General features: G+C 37.5%; 2 protein-coding genes across 6 annotated transcripts in view; one reads left to right on the forward strand and one right to left on the reverse strand.

The window, feature by feature from the left end:
- On the forward strand, positions 1-8,575 carry napepld (N-acyl phosphatidylethanolamine phospholipase D). Of its 2 annotated transcripts, none has more exons than XM_023350344.1 (10): positions 1-242; positions 3,810-3,888; positions 4,003-4,116; positions 4,222-4,362; positions 5,010-5,234; positions 5,333-5,436; positions 5,508-5,673; positions 5,954-6,102; positions 6,989-7,103; positions 8,387-8,575. In XM_023350344.1, the coding sequence occupies exons 1-10, from the start codon at positions 106-108 to the stop codon at positions 8,516-8,518; spliced, it is 1,362 nt and encodes a 453-aa protein (XP_023206112.1). In that variant the 5' UTR covers positions 1-105; the 3' UTR covers positions 8,519-8,575. The 2 variants fall into 2 exon arrangements, with proteins under 2 accessions (XP_023206112.1, XP_014330342.1); XM_014474856.2 differs by lacking the exon at positions 1-242 and adding an exon at positions 1,808-2,088.
- The window catches only part of gns (glucosamine (N-acetyl)-6-sulfatase), a 25,479-nt gene continuing 15,511 nt past the window's right edge, over positions 6,819-16,786 (reverse strand). For 2 of the 4 annotated variants that reach the window (XM_023350342.1, XM_023350340.1), the window contains exons 14-15: positions 8,393-8,834; positions 6,819-7,096 (exon numbers count right to left, since the gene is read on the reverse strand). In XM_023350342.1, the coding sequence (XP_023206110.1) occupies positions 8,783-8,834 (52 nt within the window). In that variant the 3' untranslated portion in view covers positions 6,819-7,096; positions 8,393-8,782. Of the gene's footprint in view, positions 7,097-8,392; positions 8,835-16,786 lie in introns of those variants that run through there. The other 2 variants (XM_023350341.1, XM_023350343.1) reach the window with 2 other exon arrangements.

The raw sequence follows: 16,786 nt of genomic DNA on the forward strand, positions 1-16,786 counted from the left end.
GTAACAGTTTTTTTTTTTTTTTCCTGTCCGGACATTGAACTAGTGTTGCATGTAAAACTTTGCTTCGGTCTAATATGAAAACGTGAAAGCACGTCGCGTGTTAGAATGGAAACCGGGTTTTTAAAATATATGCAAATATTTGTTTACAACCGTAAATATAACCACGCGAGTTCGCCGCGGAAATTCGTAAATCTTGTTGGACTAAATTGTCTTCAGGTGTCCCTCAGGTGGAGTACCTCTGGGTAAGTTGGATTTCTGCTGCATATACAGTATGTCTGTATTTATGGGCTAATTCCTGGCTCTACTGTTCATTGTTCTGGTTTTGTTTTTATTAGTGTTTTATTGAATTGAGCTGTCAGGACTAAGCATACATTGACGTCACACACTTCGTACAAAGAAAGTAGCAACTGGATGTGTGATCAGCTGACATTGGATTAGTACATTTTATATTTATTTAAAGATTTTATATTGCTCTAAAACCACTTTGCTTTACAGTGTTTTTGCTGGTGTCAGACAGTTGAAGGAGAGAAAAAATACATTTATTTAAACTCTTTATGCCACGCCTTGGCCAGTTGCAGACACAATGATGAGAACTACTAAATCCTGATTACACTGATTTTTATCTCCAGTTTTAATTTGTCATTCTTTAGTCGGGGAAAGAAACCCAGTTTAATGTGGTGCTATTGGCCATATTTACCCTGAGTTCAAGTCGAGCCTTGCTGCATATAGTTAAAATCTGATTTTTAGTATAAATATACCCAAGTGTGTCCAAACTGCTGATGTTTCTATATTTCCATATAAGCTTTATTTTCATGCTCAGGCTTGCAAGACTCACCCATATTTTCCAATTACATTGATAGTCATTAAGTCCTGTCACTTCAATTCTTGTTTCGTGAAAAGACTTGAGGTGTTTGTTCTTGAGTGCAATGGCAAACTGTAATCTGGCTTTGTTATTGTTGGAGTAATTGTTTCTTCTCAGACTAACACATCCCATTTTGTTAGGGGACGTGTTTCGCTGTAAGGATACTGTCTCCAGCAGAGTTGATGTGCTCATTTTGGACATTTCACCATCAGACATCAAATTGTCCTAGTTTTTCCCTCTTGATAATTGTCTGTTTTCTTTTTGTCTCTTCTTGATGACACACAAGGCATCAGTGTGTCTGAGGCGTTTCCTTCAAATATACAAAGTTAACTTAAACGCAAGGCAAGTTTATTGGTGTAGCACATTTCATCAACTCAACACTCTTTACATGATGAAAACATTACATTGCAGTACAGTAATGAAAAGTTGGAACACAAACTGCAATTAATAATGTTTCAGATGTTATTAATTGAAGGCATGTTTTTTTTTTTAGCTTTAAGGGACTTTGTGTTTGAGTATTTTTGAATTTTTTTTTTTTTTTTGGAAGTTTGCTACAGATGTAGAGCATTAAATCAGCAGGGAGTTTAAATGTTGGTGATCCTCCCGACCTTAAGTTTGTTTCATACAATGTTAGACAGAGAAACAAAAATGTTCCGGTGTATTTTTGAAGTACACGTGTATGGATACATACATAGCACAATGGAGTTAACACTTAGCTGTTTCACTTTAACATGCATGTGTTTTTTCATATGTAAATGGAAAATACAAAAGAGACATAAAATGGCATGTGATTTTTCTACACAAACATGTTTTAAATTTGATATTATATTGCTTTGGCATATTTATTTAATTTTTTTGAGTCCAGTGGGACAGAAAACAGTAGAGATGTGATTCAGTGGCTCCTTTATTAAACCTCCTGCGGGCTTCGGTGAGTTTACACGGTAGTCACGTGACCGCAGCTTTACCGCCGACGTCACAGAAACGGAGCTGGTACCGAGTCGTTATCCAACCGCGACACCTAATGCACCAGAACTCGGCCCGCCATCGTAGAGAAGCGCCCTCCTGGTCTTCCGCCTCCTTCATGCTGGTCTTTGCCCGTCAGCGCGGCGGTAACGTAACCTGCGGGCGCCGAATGACGCCACCAACTCCCGGTGAAACGGCGTAAACAGACATGGCTGCCCGGTAGAGGAGCAGCTGGGGTTGTTCTGGTTGAGCTTTTTCTTCAGGTACGTTTTCCGGACGAAGGGGTTTTGTAGTCCGTTGCGAAGCCTGAGGAGATGCTGGCATTTAAATGATGTGCGGCGAGCGCTTTGTTTTGTCGGGTATCTAAAACCTTTTATTTTATTTTATTTTTTAATAAAATAAAACATTTTATTAAAAAATAAATATTTTTTAATATTTATTTTACTGCTGGTATGAGACGAGCAGTTTAAATATATTCATCAATAAATAAGTTGTGAATTTTTGCAAGTGTTGATGTGTGCACGCCTAACAGGCTAACATGTGGAAACTGCTAACACCAGTTTCCTAAGTGTTCCTCTTCTGACACTTGTCTGGTTAATGAGTGGAGTTTTAAGAGGAGTGTTTTGAGTTTCTTGTTTACTTGACCACATCTGTCTGACCGCACAGGTCACTCACCCACAATGCACCATTGTTTTCCCACAGTCTGTGTACAGTCCATTCATGAGGCTGAGTGCATCAGCAGGATGCTGTAGCCTAAGGGCTTGGAGAGGGAAAGTGTTGCTGAGGCTTTGGTTGCCTGTCCTGTGTTCATATGTCTCCACATAGCGTACTTCTGTTCAGCATACAGTGTGTCTTCTCTAATGCAACATGGGTGTTTCCTTTTCAGTTGTAAGGGTGTGTAGAAAACACTGAGTGGTGTATTGGGGAGTGTAGGAAATAACATGAGAGGCTTTGATTAGATCTGCTTGGGTGTTCACTCAAAATGAGCAACTCGTTCAAAATGTTGTCACGCTTTTCCTGAAGTTTTGAGTGCATTTAGTCTAGTCCAGAGCTGTGCAGGTAGCTTCCAAAAGTACTTCCAGAAGTCAATTACAAATACAAATACAATATTTAATGCATTTTATTTGGATTTTAAGTTGTGTATCAACATTAAATTGTGCATAATGCAGAAATTGTTGAAATTATTGTTGAGCTGTATTTTTTCCTCCTGAGTCAATACTGTGTTGAACCACATTTCACATCACAAGCATATTTTTTAGTTTGTCTCCATCAGCTTTGCCTGTCTGGAGAGGGAAGTTTGTTTCTTTGCAACATGGGTGCAGATTAACAGTCATGGATCAACACAAAATTATGCAAAATTTTACAGTGGTATGAAAGCGATGCATGCAAGATATTGATCAAAATTTGCAGATGCCTTTTTACAAAACAGTTTTATTTCAGTCAGATTTGACGGACAGCATCAATGAACATCACATTTTATTTTTTATTTTTATAAATATGAACTTGATCTAAGTCTAGACTTTGACTGGTTCCATCTAACACATGCATCTGGTCTGATCTAAACCTTTCAGGTTTATGCATTGACTTGTTTCCTTACTGGAGGACAAATCTCTGTTTGCCTGAAGTATTTTTCTCCAGAATTTCTTTGTGTCCGACATTTGCAGACGAGTTACTGACCAGCCACCGTTGCAAAATATCACCAACTGTCAAAGCTATTGGGTAATTCATTGCTTCTTCAATTTCTGCTCCCAACTTCGGCGTCGGTACAGATTTAACAGTTGAGGCAAATGTCGACTTTTAACACAGGTAGGTTTCTGAATTTGAGTGGAAGTAGTTAAGTGGTCTCACCAAGTAGCAGGTTTCATTTGGATACTGAACTGGTAGTAAAAAAACATGCAAAGTATTACAGCTTAACTGTCAACTGTAGGTAAATGAGTCAGCGGTGTGAAGGTTTAGTAATGTAATTGTCTGTGTGCTGTTACAGATGTGTTGCTGGTAGAAACATGGAGAAACCAAGATCCTCAGACAGAGCAGAGCTGGAAGAGACAACAGGCCTGGTGGAGGTAACCATCACACTTTTAATCCTGAACAAACATGCATGTCAGGATGAGTTTCTGCTGATTTTGGTGCCAAGTTCTCAACACTTAAATTCTTTTTAAATGGCTCTTTGTATTTAGGATGGTGATTTGCCTCAAGGTGCTGAAGGTGGAAAGGTGGATCCTCGAACCCTGAGGAAGAGCAGCTCCTCCCGCTCTTCCCGTAAGAGTTTCCGTCTGGACTACCGACTGGAGGTAACGACCCTCCTCCTTCTGTTCACCAACTCCGAACATTCAAGTCTCTTCAGAGTTCACATAAATGTCATGCTGTATCTCAGGTGTGTTTATTTTTGAATGCAGGAGGAGGTGACGAAGTCCTGTCGGGATAAACATGGTCGCTGGACAAACCCCTGGCCAACGTGGCGTTTTCCATCGTACTCTATGCTGTTCAGATTTCTGGTGCTGGATAAAAATCACAGCAATGTGCCAACAAGCAAAGAGGTGGGAAACCACTTGCATGTTAAACCCTGCAAGTCACTTTATTTTACTGTAGATAATTCAGAAATAAATAAAAAAAACAATGTTTTATCAGTGGACTAGAGAAAGAAGAACCAAGTTTGCGGTGCTTACATTTATGGAGTCAGCTTACCGCTCTGCTCTTAATTAGTATCACAAGCTCATCTTTCACAGCCCTGAGCCAACATGCTGTTATTTATAGCTGCCTCTGGAAACTTTGCTGCTTTCATTGAGGGATTATCGGGCCTTAAAGGCTGCTTTCACTCAGCAACACATTGAATTCTTTATTTGCACCAGTTGTTTGTATGTTGTCTATTTATTGAACTTTATGTGATAACTTAAGAGCACACAATTGTGAAGTTGTAGAAAAAATGATTGGTCTTATGAAAACCTGAAAAGTGTGGCATCCATTTGTATTCAACTCAGCTGAGGCAAAACTTTAAAGCAACTTTTAGCTACAAGGTCATTGTCCTCTGCAGCCTCTGATAGGTTTTCTTAACAGACTCCCTAGTATTTAGCTGTTAACACTTACAAATACAAAAATATATAGTTGAAAGATGAGTGTGTTTAAAATAATTTTTGTTTTTTTGTAGTCAGTCTAAGTTTCTTCTGTCCTCCTGCTGTTCCCACAGGTCCTGGACAGTGAACTCCCAGTATTGGAGCCCTACTTTGTCCAGAATCCAGAAGCATTGGACTCTCATGCTGGTATGAGGGTAACCTGGCTGGGCCACGCCACAGTTCTGGTCGAAATGGAGGGGGTCAACATTCTGACCGACCCCATTTTCAGCCAGAGAGCATCATTTCTTCAGTTCATGGGGCCCAAACGATACAGAGGACCCCCCTGCACAGTGGAGCAGGTTTGAAGATCTTTCATTTCTCGCTTTTACTTTGTGAACAAACAGAATCCTTTGAATCAAACTTTGCTTTATTCAGCCCCCTCCTCTCCTACAAACAGCTGCCGAGGATAGATGCCGTCCTCATCAGCCACTCTCATTACGATCACCTGGATGCTGGATCTGTTGCCAGCCTTAATACACGCTTTGGAGGGGAGCTACGCTGGTATGTGTCCCAAATGGTTTCCCCCCCACCTTCCACGGTGTTCCTGTGAAATACGATGCATGTTTTAACAGGTTCGTGCCCCTGGGATTGATGGACTGGCTGGCCAAGATGGGCTGTGAGAACGTGATGGAGCTGGACTGGTGGGAGGAAAACTGCGTCCCGAGTCACGACAACGTCACGTTTGTCTGCACGCCCTCTCAGCACTGGAGCAAACGGACAGCGTGGGATGATAACAGGGTACTTGATAGTAAATGTTGTAGTGTGTGGGGACTGCCATCAGTTCGGTTTTATAAACCACACTGATTATCTGAGTGCTGTGATGTCATCGTTGGACAAATGATCAGAAATGTGTGATAGAAGCACTTTATTGAAGAGTCTGCAGCCCAACATTTTTCAGTGGAGAAGAAAGATTAAACAAAAAGGGCAAAACTCCTTCTCTCCATGAAAATCTTTCTTTCATTTTCTGCTGCACTAAAACGGTCAGAATTGAACTATTTAACTATTTGTTTCTTTTCAGTCTTTATGGAGTAGCTGGTCTGTTTTGGGTCCCAACCATCGATTCTTCTTCGCCGGCGACACAGGCTACTGTCCGTCCTTCCAGGAGATCGGGCGCCGCTTTGGGCCATTCGACCTCGCAGCAATCCCAATTGGAGCGTACCTGCCCAGGTAGAGTAGCACATCCTCCCACGCAGCAGATCAGGCACAAAGAGTTTCAGGTCTTAGCGCACTTCTGGGGCATACTAATGCGTTTCATAGTCAATCAATCAAATTTATTTTGTATAACACATTTCAGCAGCAAAGCATTTCAAAGTGCTTTACGTCATATCAAACACAAAAACACAATGCAATATAGAATCAATAATCAAAACACGACATTAAGTCAAATTCCATCAATAAATTTGTAATTGATTACATTTCAAATACAATCCTAAACAGGTGGGTTTTTAGTTGAGATTTAAAGGAAGTCAGTGTTTCAGCTGTTTTACAGTTTTCTGGAAGTTTGTTCCAAATTTGTGGTGCATAGATCCTGAAAGCTGATTCTCCTCGTTTGGTTCTGGTTCTGGGGATGCAGTGCAGAGCAGAACCAGAACCGGAACCTGAGAGGTCTGGAAGGTTGATACAACAACAGCAGATCTTTAATGTATTGTGGTGCTAAGCCGTTCAGTGATTTATAAACTAACAACAGTATTTTAAAGTCTATTCTTTGAGCTACAGGGAGCCAGTGGAGGGACTTTAAAACTGGTGTTATGGTCTCTATCTTCCTGGTTTTAGTCAGAACGCCAGCAGCAGCATTCTGGATCAGCTGCAGCTGTTTGATTGATTTGTTAGTCAGACCTGTGAAGACGCTGCTGCAATAATCAATACGACTGAAGATGAACGCATGGATGATAGAAGTTATTTAATATGTGCAGACAAATACAAATGTAAAGCCAGTACTACTTGGTTTAAGGTTTCCTTTCATACACATACATACAAAACTATCTTAATGTTCAGTTTCAGCATTTTAATAAGCATTAAGCAGGACGTCTGTCAATTCCTGTTGGGTCCTCAGGGATGTGATGAAGGGACAGCATGTGGATCCAGAGGAGGCTGTTCAGATTCATCAGGACCTTCAGGCCAAACAGTCTGTAGCCATACACTGGGGGACCTTCGCCCTCGCCTATGAGGTAAGACATTAGAAAAGAGTCAGCAGCAGTCACTACATGTAATGTCTTCAGTTAAAATAGACGCAGTCTACGTTTATACAGTGTCAACACAATTTAAGAGTAAATTAAATGTCTACTATTTGTTAGGACGGTAGAAATTGGTCTTGGTGAGGACGTCTAGACTTAAATTATATAACCAGTTGTTCGACCTCGTACTACACCCAAAAAGAAAATGGCAGGGTTAAGAAAACAATATCTACATATTATTTAAGACTTAAAAATACTATTTCTTTCTACACTATGTGGGAACCCTTTAACTGACCAGTGTTTATTATAAAACCATAAATTTCTATCTTCTTAAACTCAAGTCCTTCCTCCATTTCAGGGGAAATGGAGGAAGGACTTGAGTTTAAGATTACAGTGCAGCACTAGTGACCCTACTGTGTAGAACAAATACTATAATTTCCAGACTGTTAAGTGAACTGGAATATAGAAAAAGTTGCTATGGTCTTAAAATGGCTGTTAGTTTCTTGTGGCTTTTTCTCCCTGTGTAAAATATTCACATTCTGATCCTCAGTGGTGCTGCTGTTTAGTCTAGAGTTCACTTTAAGACTTTGAGCTAAAGAGAGATATAGTATGACGTCACAAATGAGGCCAACTGAGTTAAATACTAGACATTTAGATAAATGAGACAGGAACATCAGGCAGTGTTGTTACATGATCATAAACCTCAGTAAGCTTTGTGACTCAGCTGAGCTCTGTAAGCCAGTAATCCTGATGTTTACCTCAGGTTGTCCTATTGCAGGTTCAGATAAATTCGTTAACTCACACAACAGGACCAGGTAAAGGATTTTTTTGGCCTCTTTCCTACACTGACTATTTTATTTTTCTATAAATAGCATCGTATGCTTCTCTCCTACAGCTTTCAACAATTAATTGGTTGAAGTTAAATTCCAGCTAAACTGGGGTTCTATTAAAATTTCAGACTTTTCTAGACCCTTATTTTCATCTGTTTAAAAAATCTATTAATAATCATTAATTTTTGGCAGATATTTGGTCTATTTACTGAAATTTTACTAGTCAGTTATTAAAGGGCTCCCACATAGTGTAGAAAGAAATAGTATTTTTAAGTCTTAACTAATATGTAAATATTGTTTTCTTAAGTGCCTGGCTTTTGCAGTTCATGGTAAATTTTTCTTACATATACAAACCTTGCCAATTTTTTTCTCTGTATATTATGAGGTCGGACAACTGGTAATATAATTTAAGTTTAGACTTCCTCACCTCGTCTCTCCTCCTTGCAGTATTACCTGGAGCCGCCGGTCCGTCTCAGAGAGGCCCTGGAGCAGAGGGGACTGAAACCAGAATCCTTCTTCACTTTGCATCACGGGGAGTCCCGGCTCATCGCCACACAAGACAGAGACGTCTTCGATTGATGTCTGCAAAAACAAACAGTGCTCCATACTGATTTCATTAAAAGACTGAAGATTTGAGCCCAGCCTAAGTAAAAATGAATGTTTTATGGTGCAGACATTAACTGTTTGGCATCTCACAGCTGCAGGAGTTGTAAATACAATAGTTTGTACAAGGATCACACTCTGATCTAAGGTTATTCACAATATTTGTCCAAAAAAAAAAGAATCCAGTCTTAAGATTTATTGCAGACATGACAGGAAGAGATGACTTACATGCTGATTTTCTTAGACCTGAGGCTTCAGGGGGCATGCGCACTGCCTCAGAACCCTTTGAACCCTGAGGAGGAAAAATAAAGAGTTCAGGGCAGAACAAGTTTCACAGGTCAGGAGTTAAAGTTAAAATGCATCTCTTCTCTCTAAGAAGCTAGGTTTTTCAGGTTGTGTTGGTTTAAAACTCTAGCTTCACCTTGCAACTTCAGACTCCTACATAAAGAGTGTTATTCTTTGAGATGAGTGCTGCCATATAGGAGTTTTTTTGTTGTTTTTTTCTGAATGTGCTACAGCCAATCCAGAACTGCCACCTGTGATGTTTACTATCAACTGCAATGTCCTGATAGACTTTTTGTAAAAAAACATGCTGATGTTGAGCTGGGCTCAACTGGAAAATGCTTTTGTTGAAGCTTCAGCTATTTTTTTTTCTTTTTTTGTGCTGTGAAAACATCAAAGCTGCATATCCTCTCACTAAGAGACAATGAAGGACGGTCCGAAGAGCCTTTCTCTACAAACTTTTACTTCACTGTCCTCATGTGGCTGTATAAAGACTGCAAGTGCACGGCATTTAACACTGCAAACATTTGTCAGATTTATGCGATTATTTTTTTTTCAGGTAATTTTTCCTACATCTCTAGTTAGACTATGCTGAATTACTTCCAACAGGTCTGTAGTTTGATTAAAAAACCATTTCTGCCTGAAATAAATAGACTGCCAAAAACATAAAACACAAAGTTGTAAAATCTGGACTCCTTAAAAAAACAGTCTCAAATTTGTGAAAGCTTTAACCTATTTCAAAAACGAAAGTTTTAATTGTTATGAAACTGAAATTCAAAAGTAAATGTCTTTCTCTTTTTTTAGTTCAATAATTCTCCTTAGTTACAAATAATAGTATTTCTCTTGGAAACAGACCTTTGGGTCTTCAATTGCAGAAAACATGGGATTTCAAAAATAAACTCATGAAAGGTCAAAAATAAACTCATGAAAGTAATCACTGTTGACACGGTTGAATAACGCTGCGAACGCTGGCCTGCTCGGACGATCAGCGGGTCCTTCAGCAGCTCCTTAGTTTGTCCTGGGATTTAACCAGTTTTCCATTAAACACTTCCAAACTTCGTCCTGGTCTTCTGCCTCGGAGAACCAACCACAAGATCGAACACCTTCTCCAAGTTCACAAAACAAATGTAGACCGATTGGGCGAACTCCCATGCACCCCCCTGCTGAGGATGCAGAGCTGGTCCAGTGTTCCATGACCAGGAGGAAAACCACACTGCTCTTTCTAAATCTGAAGTTCGACGATTCGACGGACTCTCCTCTCCAGGATCCCTGAATAGACCATGCCAGGGAGGCTTAAGAGTATGACCCCCCCTATAATTGGAGTACACCCTCCGGTTAAAATTTTTGAACAGGGGGACTGGAGGGTGTGTGGAAGATGAAGCCAAATGGCACACACTATACTATGATGACGAAAAAGACAAATATTTCTTTTTCTATACGACCTCATAGTATAGTATGTCATTTTTACTTCTTTTTCGACATTATAGTATACTATGACATCGAAAAAGAGGTAAAAATGACATACTATACTATGATGTCGAAAAAGAGGTAAAAATGACATACTATAAAGTCGAAAAAGAGGTAAAAATGACCTACTATACTATGAAGTCGAAAAAGAGGTAAAAATGACATACTATACTATGACGTCTATATAGAGGTAAAAATGACATACTATACTATGACGTCGAAAAAGAGGTAAAAATGACATACTATACTATGACGTCGAAAAAGAGGTAAAAATGACATACTATACTATGACGTCGAAAAAGAGGTAAAAATGACCTACTATGACGTCGAAAAAGAGGTAAAAATGACATACTATACTATGACGTCGAAAAAGAGGTAAAAATGACATACTATACTATGACGTCGAAAAAGAGGTAAAAATGACCTACTATACTATGACATCGAAAAAGAGGTAAAAATGACCTACTATACTATGACATCGAAAAAGAGGTAAAAATGACATACTATACTATGACGTCGAAAAAGAGGTAAAAATGACATACTATACTATGACGTCGAAAAAGAGGTAAAAATGACATACTATAAAGTCGAAAAAGAGGTAAAAATGACCTACTATACTATGACATCGAAAAAGAGGTAAAAATGACATACTATACTATGACGTCGAAAAAGAGGTAAAAATGACATACTATACTATGACGTCGAAAAAGAGGTAAAAATGACATACTATACTATGACGTCGAAAAAGAGGTAAAAATGACATACTATAGTATGTCATTTTTACGTCTTTTTCGACGTCGAAAAAGACGTCATAGTATACTATGACGTCGAAAAAGAGGTAAAAATGACATACTATACTATGACGTCGAAAAAGGCGTAAAAATGACATACTATATTATGACGTCGAAAAAGAGGTAAAAATGACATACTATACTATGACGTCGAAAAAGAGGTAAAAATGACATACTATACTATGACGTCGAAAAAGAGGTAAAAATGACATACTATACTATGACGTCGAAAAAGAGGTAAAAATGACATACTATACTATGACGTCGAAAAAGAGGTAAAAATGACATACTATACTATGACGTCGAAAAAGGCGTAAAAATGACATACTATACTATGACGTCGAAAAAGAGGTAAAAATGACATACTATACTATGACGTCGAAAAAGAGGTAAAAATGACATACTATACTATGACGTCGAAAAAGAGGTAAAAATGACATACTATACCAGGGGTGTCCAAACTTTTTGCAAAGAGGGCCAGATTTGATAAAGTCAAGATGCCTGGGGGCCAATAGTTTGTTCGGACATTTTTTAACTACAAAAGTGTCATGCAAATACACACTGTTATAAAACAATTTTCATTGTCACAATTATCTTTATTTTTCAAATGACAAAAAAACAAATATAAGCCACTCAGGCAAATGAGAACAACTCTAAAAACCCAAATTCTGCCTTTCTTTCATATCTGGAGAGTCAGATAACATTGAACAAACTGTATGAAATACCTTAAATTTACATGAGTTTAAAAATATCTTTGCCTCAAGAACATTTTAAACAGGAGTTATAAGTAATGCAAAGTTGTCAGTTATTATTAAATCTTAAAACAAGTGAATTTTGCTCTTGTCATTTACAATATCTACAGGTTCATAACCAAATCTTACTCAAGAGTTTAATAAAAATAAGTGCCATAAATCCAGGTGCATAAATGTTCTTTTGGCTCTTCACTGCTGATAGTGACAGACGTTGCCGTTCAAAACACTCAGTTTCATGTCCTCAACTCTCAGTGCCACACTGTTACTGCCAGGCAAACATTTTTCCCAAATTCTTGCTTCTTCTCAGGGCAAAATGTTCTCCACCATTTTCATAACACAGTCTTTGATAAATGTATCTTCAGTAGAAGGTTTGCCATGTTTAGCTATTAACATGGCCACTTCGTAGCTTGCTTTGGTGGTATTTTCTTTTGACCCAGGCCCAAAGAAATCGCTGTTGTGATGCCAGGGCAGCTTGGAGCTGCTTCAGTTTTTCAGCACGGTCACTTCCTGTTAGCTTGTTGTATGTGTTAGCATGTTTACTCTGGTAGTGTCTCTTTACGTTGAAATCCTTAAACAAGGCAACCGTCTCATTACAAATTAGACAAGCACAATTGCCTTGATTTTCAGTGAAGTATTATAATTCCCATCTCTCTTGAAAGCGGCGGCCCTCACTGTCAACTTGTTTTCTTTGCAGTGGCCATGGCAGAAATGAGTGGAGAGCGGTTCGCTGCACGGAGGCAGACTGATAGTATTAAAGTGGTGCTGCCACCATTTGGTGAAAGGAGGAATTACAGTTTCAAGTTTTATGATTTATTTATTCTGTTTCACAGTGCAGGCGGGCCATAAATAATACATTATAAAACCGAAGCTGGAACCGAACCGGGCCGTATAAAATCTGACCGCGGGCCGTGATTGGCCCCCGGGCCGGACTTTGGACATGCCTGTACTATACCATGACGTCGAAAAAGAGGTAAAAATGACATACTATACCATGACGTCGAAAAAGAGGTAAAAATGACATACTATACCATGACGTCGAAAAAGAGGTAAAAATGACATACTATACCATGACGTCGAAAAAGAGGTAAAAATGACATACTATACCATGACGTCGAAAAAGAGGTAAAAATGACATACTATACCATGACGTCGAAAAAGAGGTAAAAATGACATACTATACCATGACGTCGAAAAAGAGGTAAAAATGACATACCATACTATGACGTCGAAAAAGAGGTAAAAATGACATACCATACTATGACGTCGAAAAAGAGGTAAAAATGACATACCATACTATGACGTCGAAAAAGAGGTAAAAATGACATACTATGACGTCGAAAAAGGCGTAAAAATGACAAACTATACTATGACGTCGAAAAAGGCGTAAAAATGACATACTATACTATGACGTCGAAAAAGAGGTAAAAATGACATACTATACTATGACGTCGAAAAAGGCGTAAAAATGACATACTATACTATGACGTCGAAAAAGGCGTACAAATGACATACTATACTATGACATCGAAAAAGAGGTAAAAATGACATACTATACTATGACGTCGAAAAAGAGGTAAAAATGACATACTATACTATGACGTCGAAAAAGGCGTAAAAATGACATACTATACTATGACGTCGAAAAAGGCGTACAAATGACATACTATACTATGACATCGAAAAAGAGGTAAAAATGACATACTATACTATGACGTCGAAAAAGGCGTACAAATGACATACTATACTATGACGTCGAAAAAGGCGTACAAATGACATACTATACTATGACATCGAAAAAGAGGTAAAAATGACCTACTATACTATGACATCGAAAAAGAGGTAAAAATGACATACTATACTATGACATCGAAAAAGAGGTAAAAATGACATACTATATTATGACGTCGAAAAAGAGGTAAAAATGACATACTATACTATGACGTCGAAAAAGAGGTAAAAATGACATACTATACTATGACGTCGAAAAAGAGGTAAAAATGACATACTATACTATGACGTCGAAAAAGAGGTAAAAATGACATACTATACTATGACGTCAAAAAAGAGGTAAAAATGACATACTATACTATGACGTCGAAAAAGAGGTAAAAATGACATACTATACTATGACGTCGAAAAAGAGGTAAAAATGACATACTATACTATGACGTCGAAAAAGAGGTAAAAATGACATACTATACTATGACGTCGAAAAAGAGGTAAAAATGACATACTATACTATGACGTCGAAAAAGGCGTAAAAATGACATACTATACTATGACGTCGAAAAAGGCGTAAAAATGACATACTATACTATGACGTCGAAAAAGGCGTACAAATGACATACTATACTATGACATCGAAAAAGAGGTAAAAATGACATACTATACTATGACGTCGAAAAAGGCGTACAAATGACATACTATACTATGACGTCGAAAAAGGCGTACAAATGACATACTATACTATGACATCGAAAAAGAGGTAAAAATGACATACTATACTATGACATCGAAAAAGAGGTAAAAATGACATACTATACTATGACATCGAAAAAGAGGTAAAAATGACATACTATACTATGACATCGAAAAGAGGTAAAAATGACATACTATACTATGACGTCGAAAAAGAGGTAAAAATGACATACTATACTATGACGTCGAAAAAGAGGTAAAAATGACATACTATACTATGACGTCGAAAAAGAGGTAAAAATGACATACTATACTATGACGTCGAAAAAGGCGTAAAAATGACATACTATACTATGACGTCGAAAAAGAGGTAAAAATGGCATACTATACTATGACGTCAAAAAAGACGTCATAGTATACTATGACGTCGAAAAAGAGGTAAAAATGACATACTATACTATGACGTCGAAAAAGAGGTAAAAATGACATACTATACTATGACGTCGAAAAAGGCGTACAAATGACATACTATACTATGACATCGAAAAAGAGGTAAAAATGACATACTATACTATGACGTCGAAAAAGGCGTAAAAATGACATACTATACTATGACGTCGAAAAAGAGGTAAAAATGACATACTATACTATGACATCGAAAAAGAGGTAAAAATGACATACTATACTATGACGTCGAAAAAGAGGTAAAAATGACATACTATACTATGACATCGAAAAAGAGGTAAAAATGACATACTATACTATGACGTCGAAAAAGAGGTAAAAATGACATACTATACTATGACGTCGAAAAAGAGGTAAAAATGACATACTATACTATGACGTCGAAAAAGGCGTAAAAATGACATACTATACTATGACGTCGAAAAAGGCGTAAAAATGACATACTATACTATGACGTCGAAAAAGAGGTAAAAATGACATACTATACTATGACGTCGAAAAAGAGGTAAAAATGACATACTATACTATGACGTCGAAAAAGAGGTAAAAATGACATACTATACTATGACGTCGAAAAAGGCGTACAAATGACATACTATACTATGACATCGAAAAAGAGGTAAAAATGACATACTATACTATGACGTCGAAAAAGAGGTAAAAATGACATACTATACTATGACGTCGAAAAAGGCGTAAAAATGACATACTATACTATGACATCGAAAAAGAGGTAAAAATGACATACTATACTATGACGTCGAAAAAGAGGTAAAAATGACATACTATACTATGACGTCGAAAAAGAGGTAAAAATGACATACTATACTATGACGTCGAAAAAGAGGTAAAAATGACATACTATACTATGACGTCGAAAAAGGCGTAAAAATGACATACTATACTATGACGTCGAAAAAGGCGTAAAAATGACATACTATACTATGACGTCGAAAAAGGCGTACAAATGACATACTACTATGACGTCGAAAAAGAGGTAAAAATGACATACTATACTATGACGTCGAAAAAGAGGTAAAAATGACATACTATACTATGACGTCGAAAAAGAGTAAAAATGACATACTATACTATGACGTCGAAAAAGAGGTAAAAATGACATACTATACTATGACGTCGAAAAAGGCGTAAAAATGACATACTATACTATGACGTCGAAAAAGGCGTAAAAATGACATACTATACTATGACGTCGAAAAAGGCGTACAAATGACATACTATACTATGACATCGAAAAAGAGGTAAAAATGACATACTATACTATGACATCGAAAAAGAGGTAAAAATGACATACTATACTATGACGTCGAAAAAGAGGTAAAAATGACCTACTATACTATGACGTCGAAAAAGAGGTAAAAATGACATACTATACTATGACATCGAAAAAGAGGTAAAAATGACATACTATACTATGACGTCGAAAAAGAGGTAAAAATGACATACTATACTATGACGTCGAAAAAGGCGTAAAAATGACATACTACACTATGACGTCGAAAAAGAGGTAAAAATGACATACTACACTATGACGTCGAAAAAGAGGTAAAAATGACATACTACACTATGACGTCGAAAAAGAGGTAAAAATGACATACTATACTATGACGTCGAAAAAGGCGTAAAAATGACATACTATACTATGACGTCGAAAAAGAGGTAAAAATGACATACTATACTATGACGTCGAAAAAGAGGTAAAAATGACATACTATACTATGACGTCGAAAAAGGCGTACAAATGACATACTATACTATGACATCGAAAAAGAGGTAAAAATGACATACTATACTATGACGTCGAAAAAGAGGTAAAAATGACATACTATACTATGACGTCGAAAAAGGCGTAAAAATGACATACTATACTATGACATCGAAAAAGAGGTAAAAATGACATACTATACTATGACGTCGAAAAAGAGGTAAAAATGACATACTATACTATGACGTCGAAAAAGGCGTAAAAATGACATACTATACTATGACGTCGAAAAAGGCGTAAAAATGACATACTATACTATGACGTCGAAAAAGGCGTACAAATG

This window comes from Xiphophorus maculatus, chromosome 17 (genome assembly GCF_002775205.1).
Source record: "Xiphophorus maculatus strain JP 163 A chromosome 17, X_maculatus-5.0-male, whole genome shotgun sequence".
Lineage (NCBI taxonomy): Eukaryota > Metazoa > Chordata > Actinopteri > Cyprinodontiformes > Poeciliidae > Xiphophorus > Xiphophorus maculatus.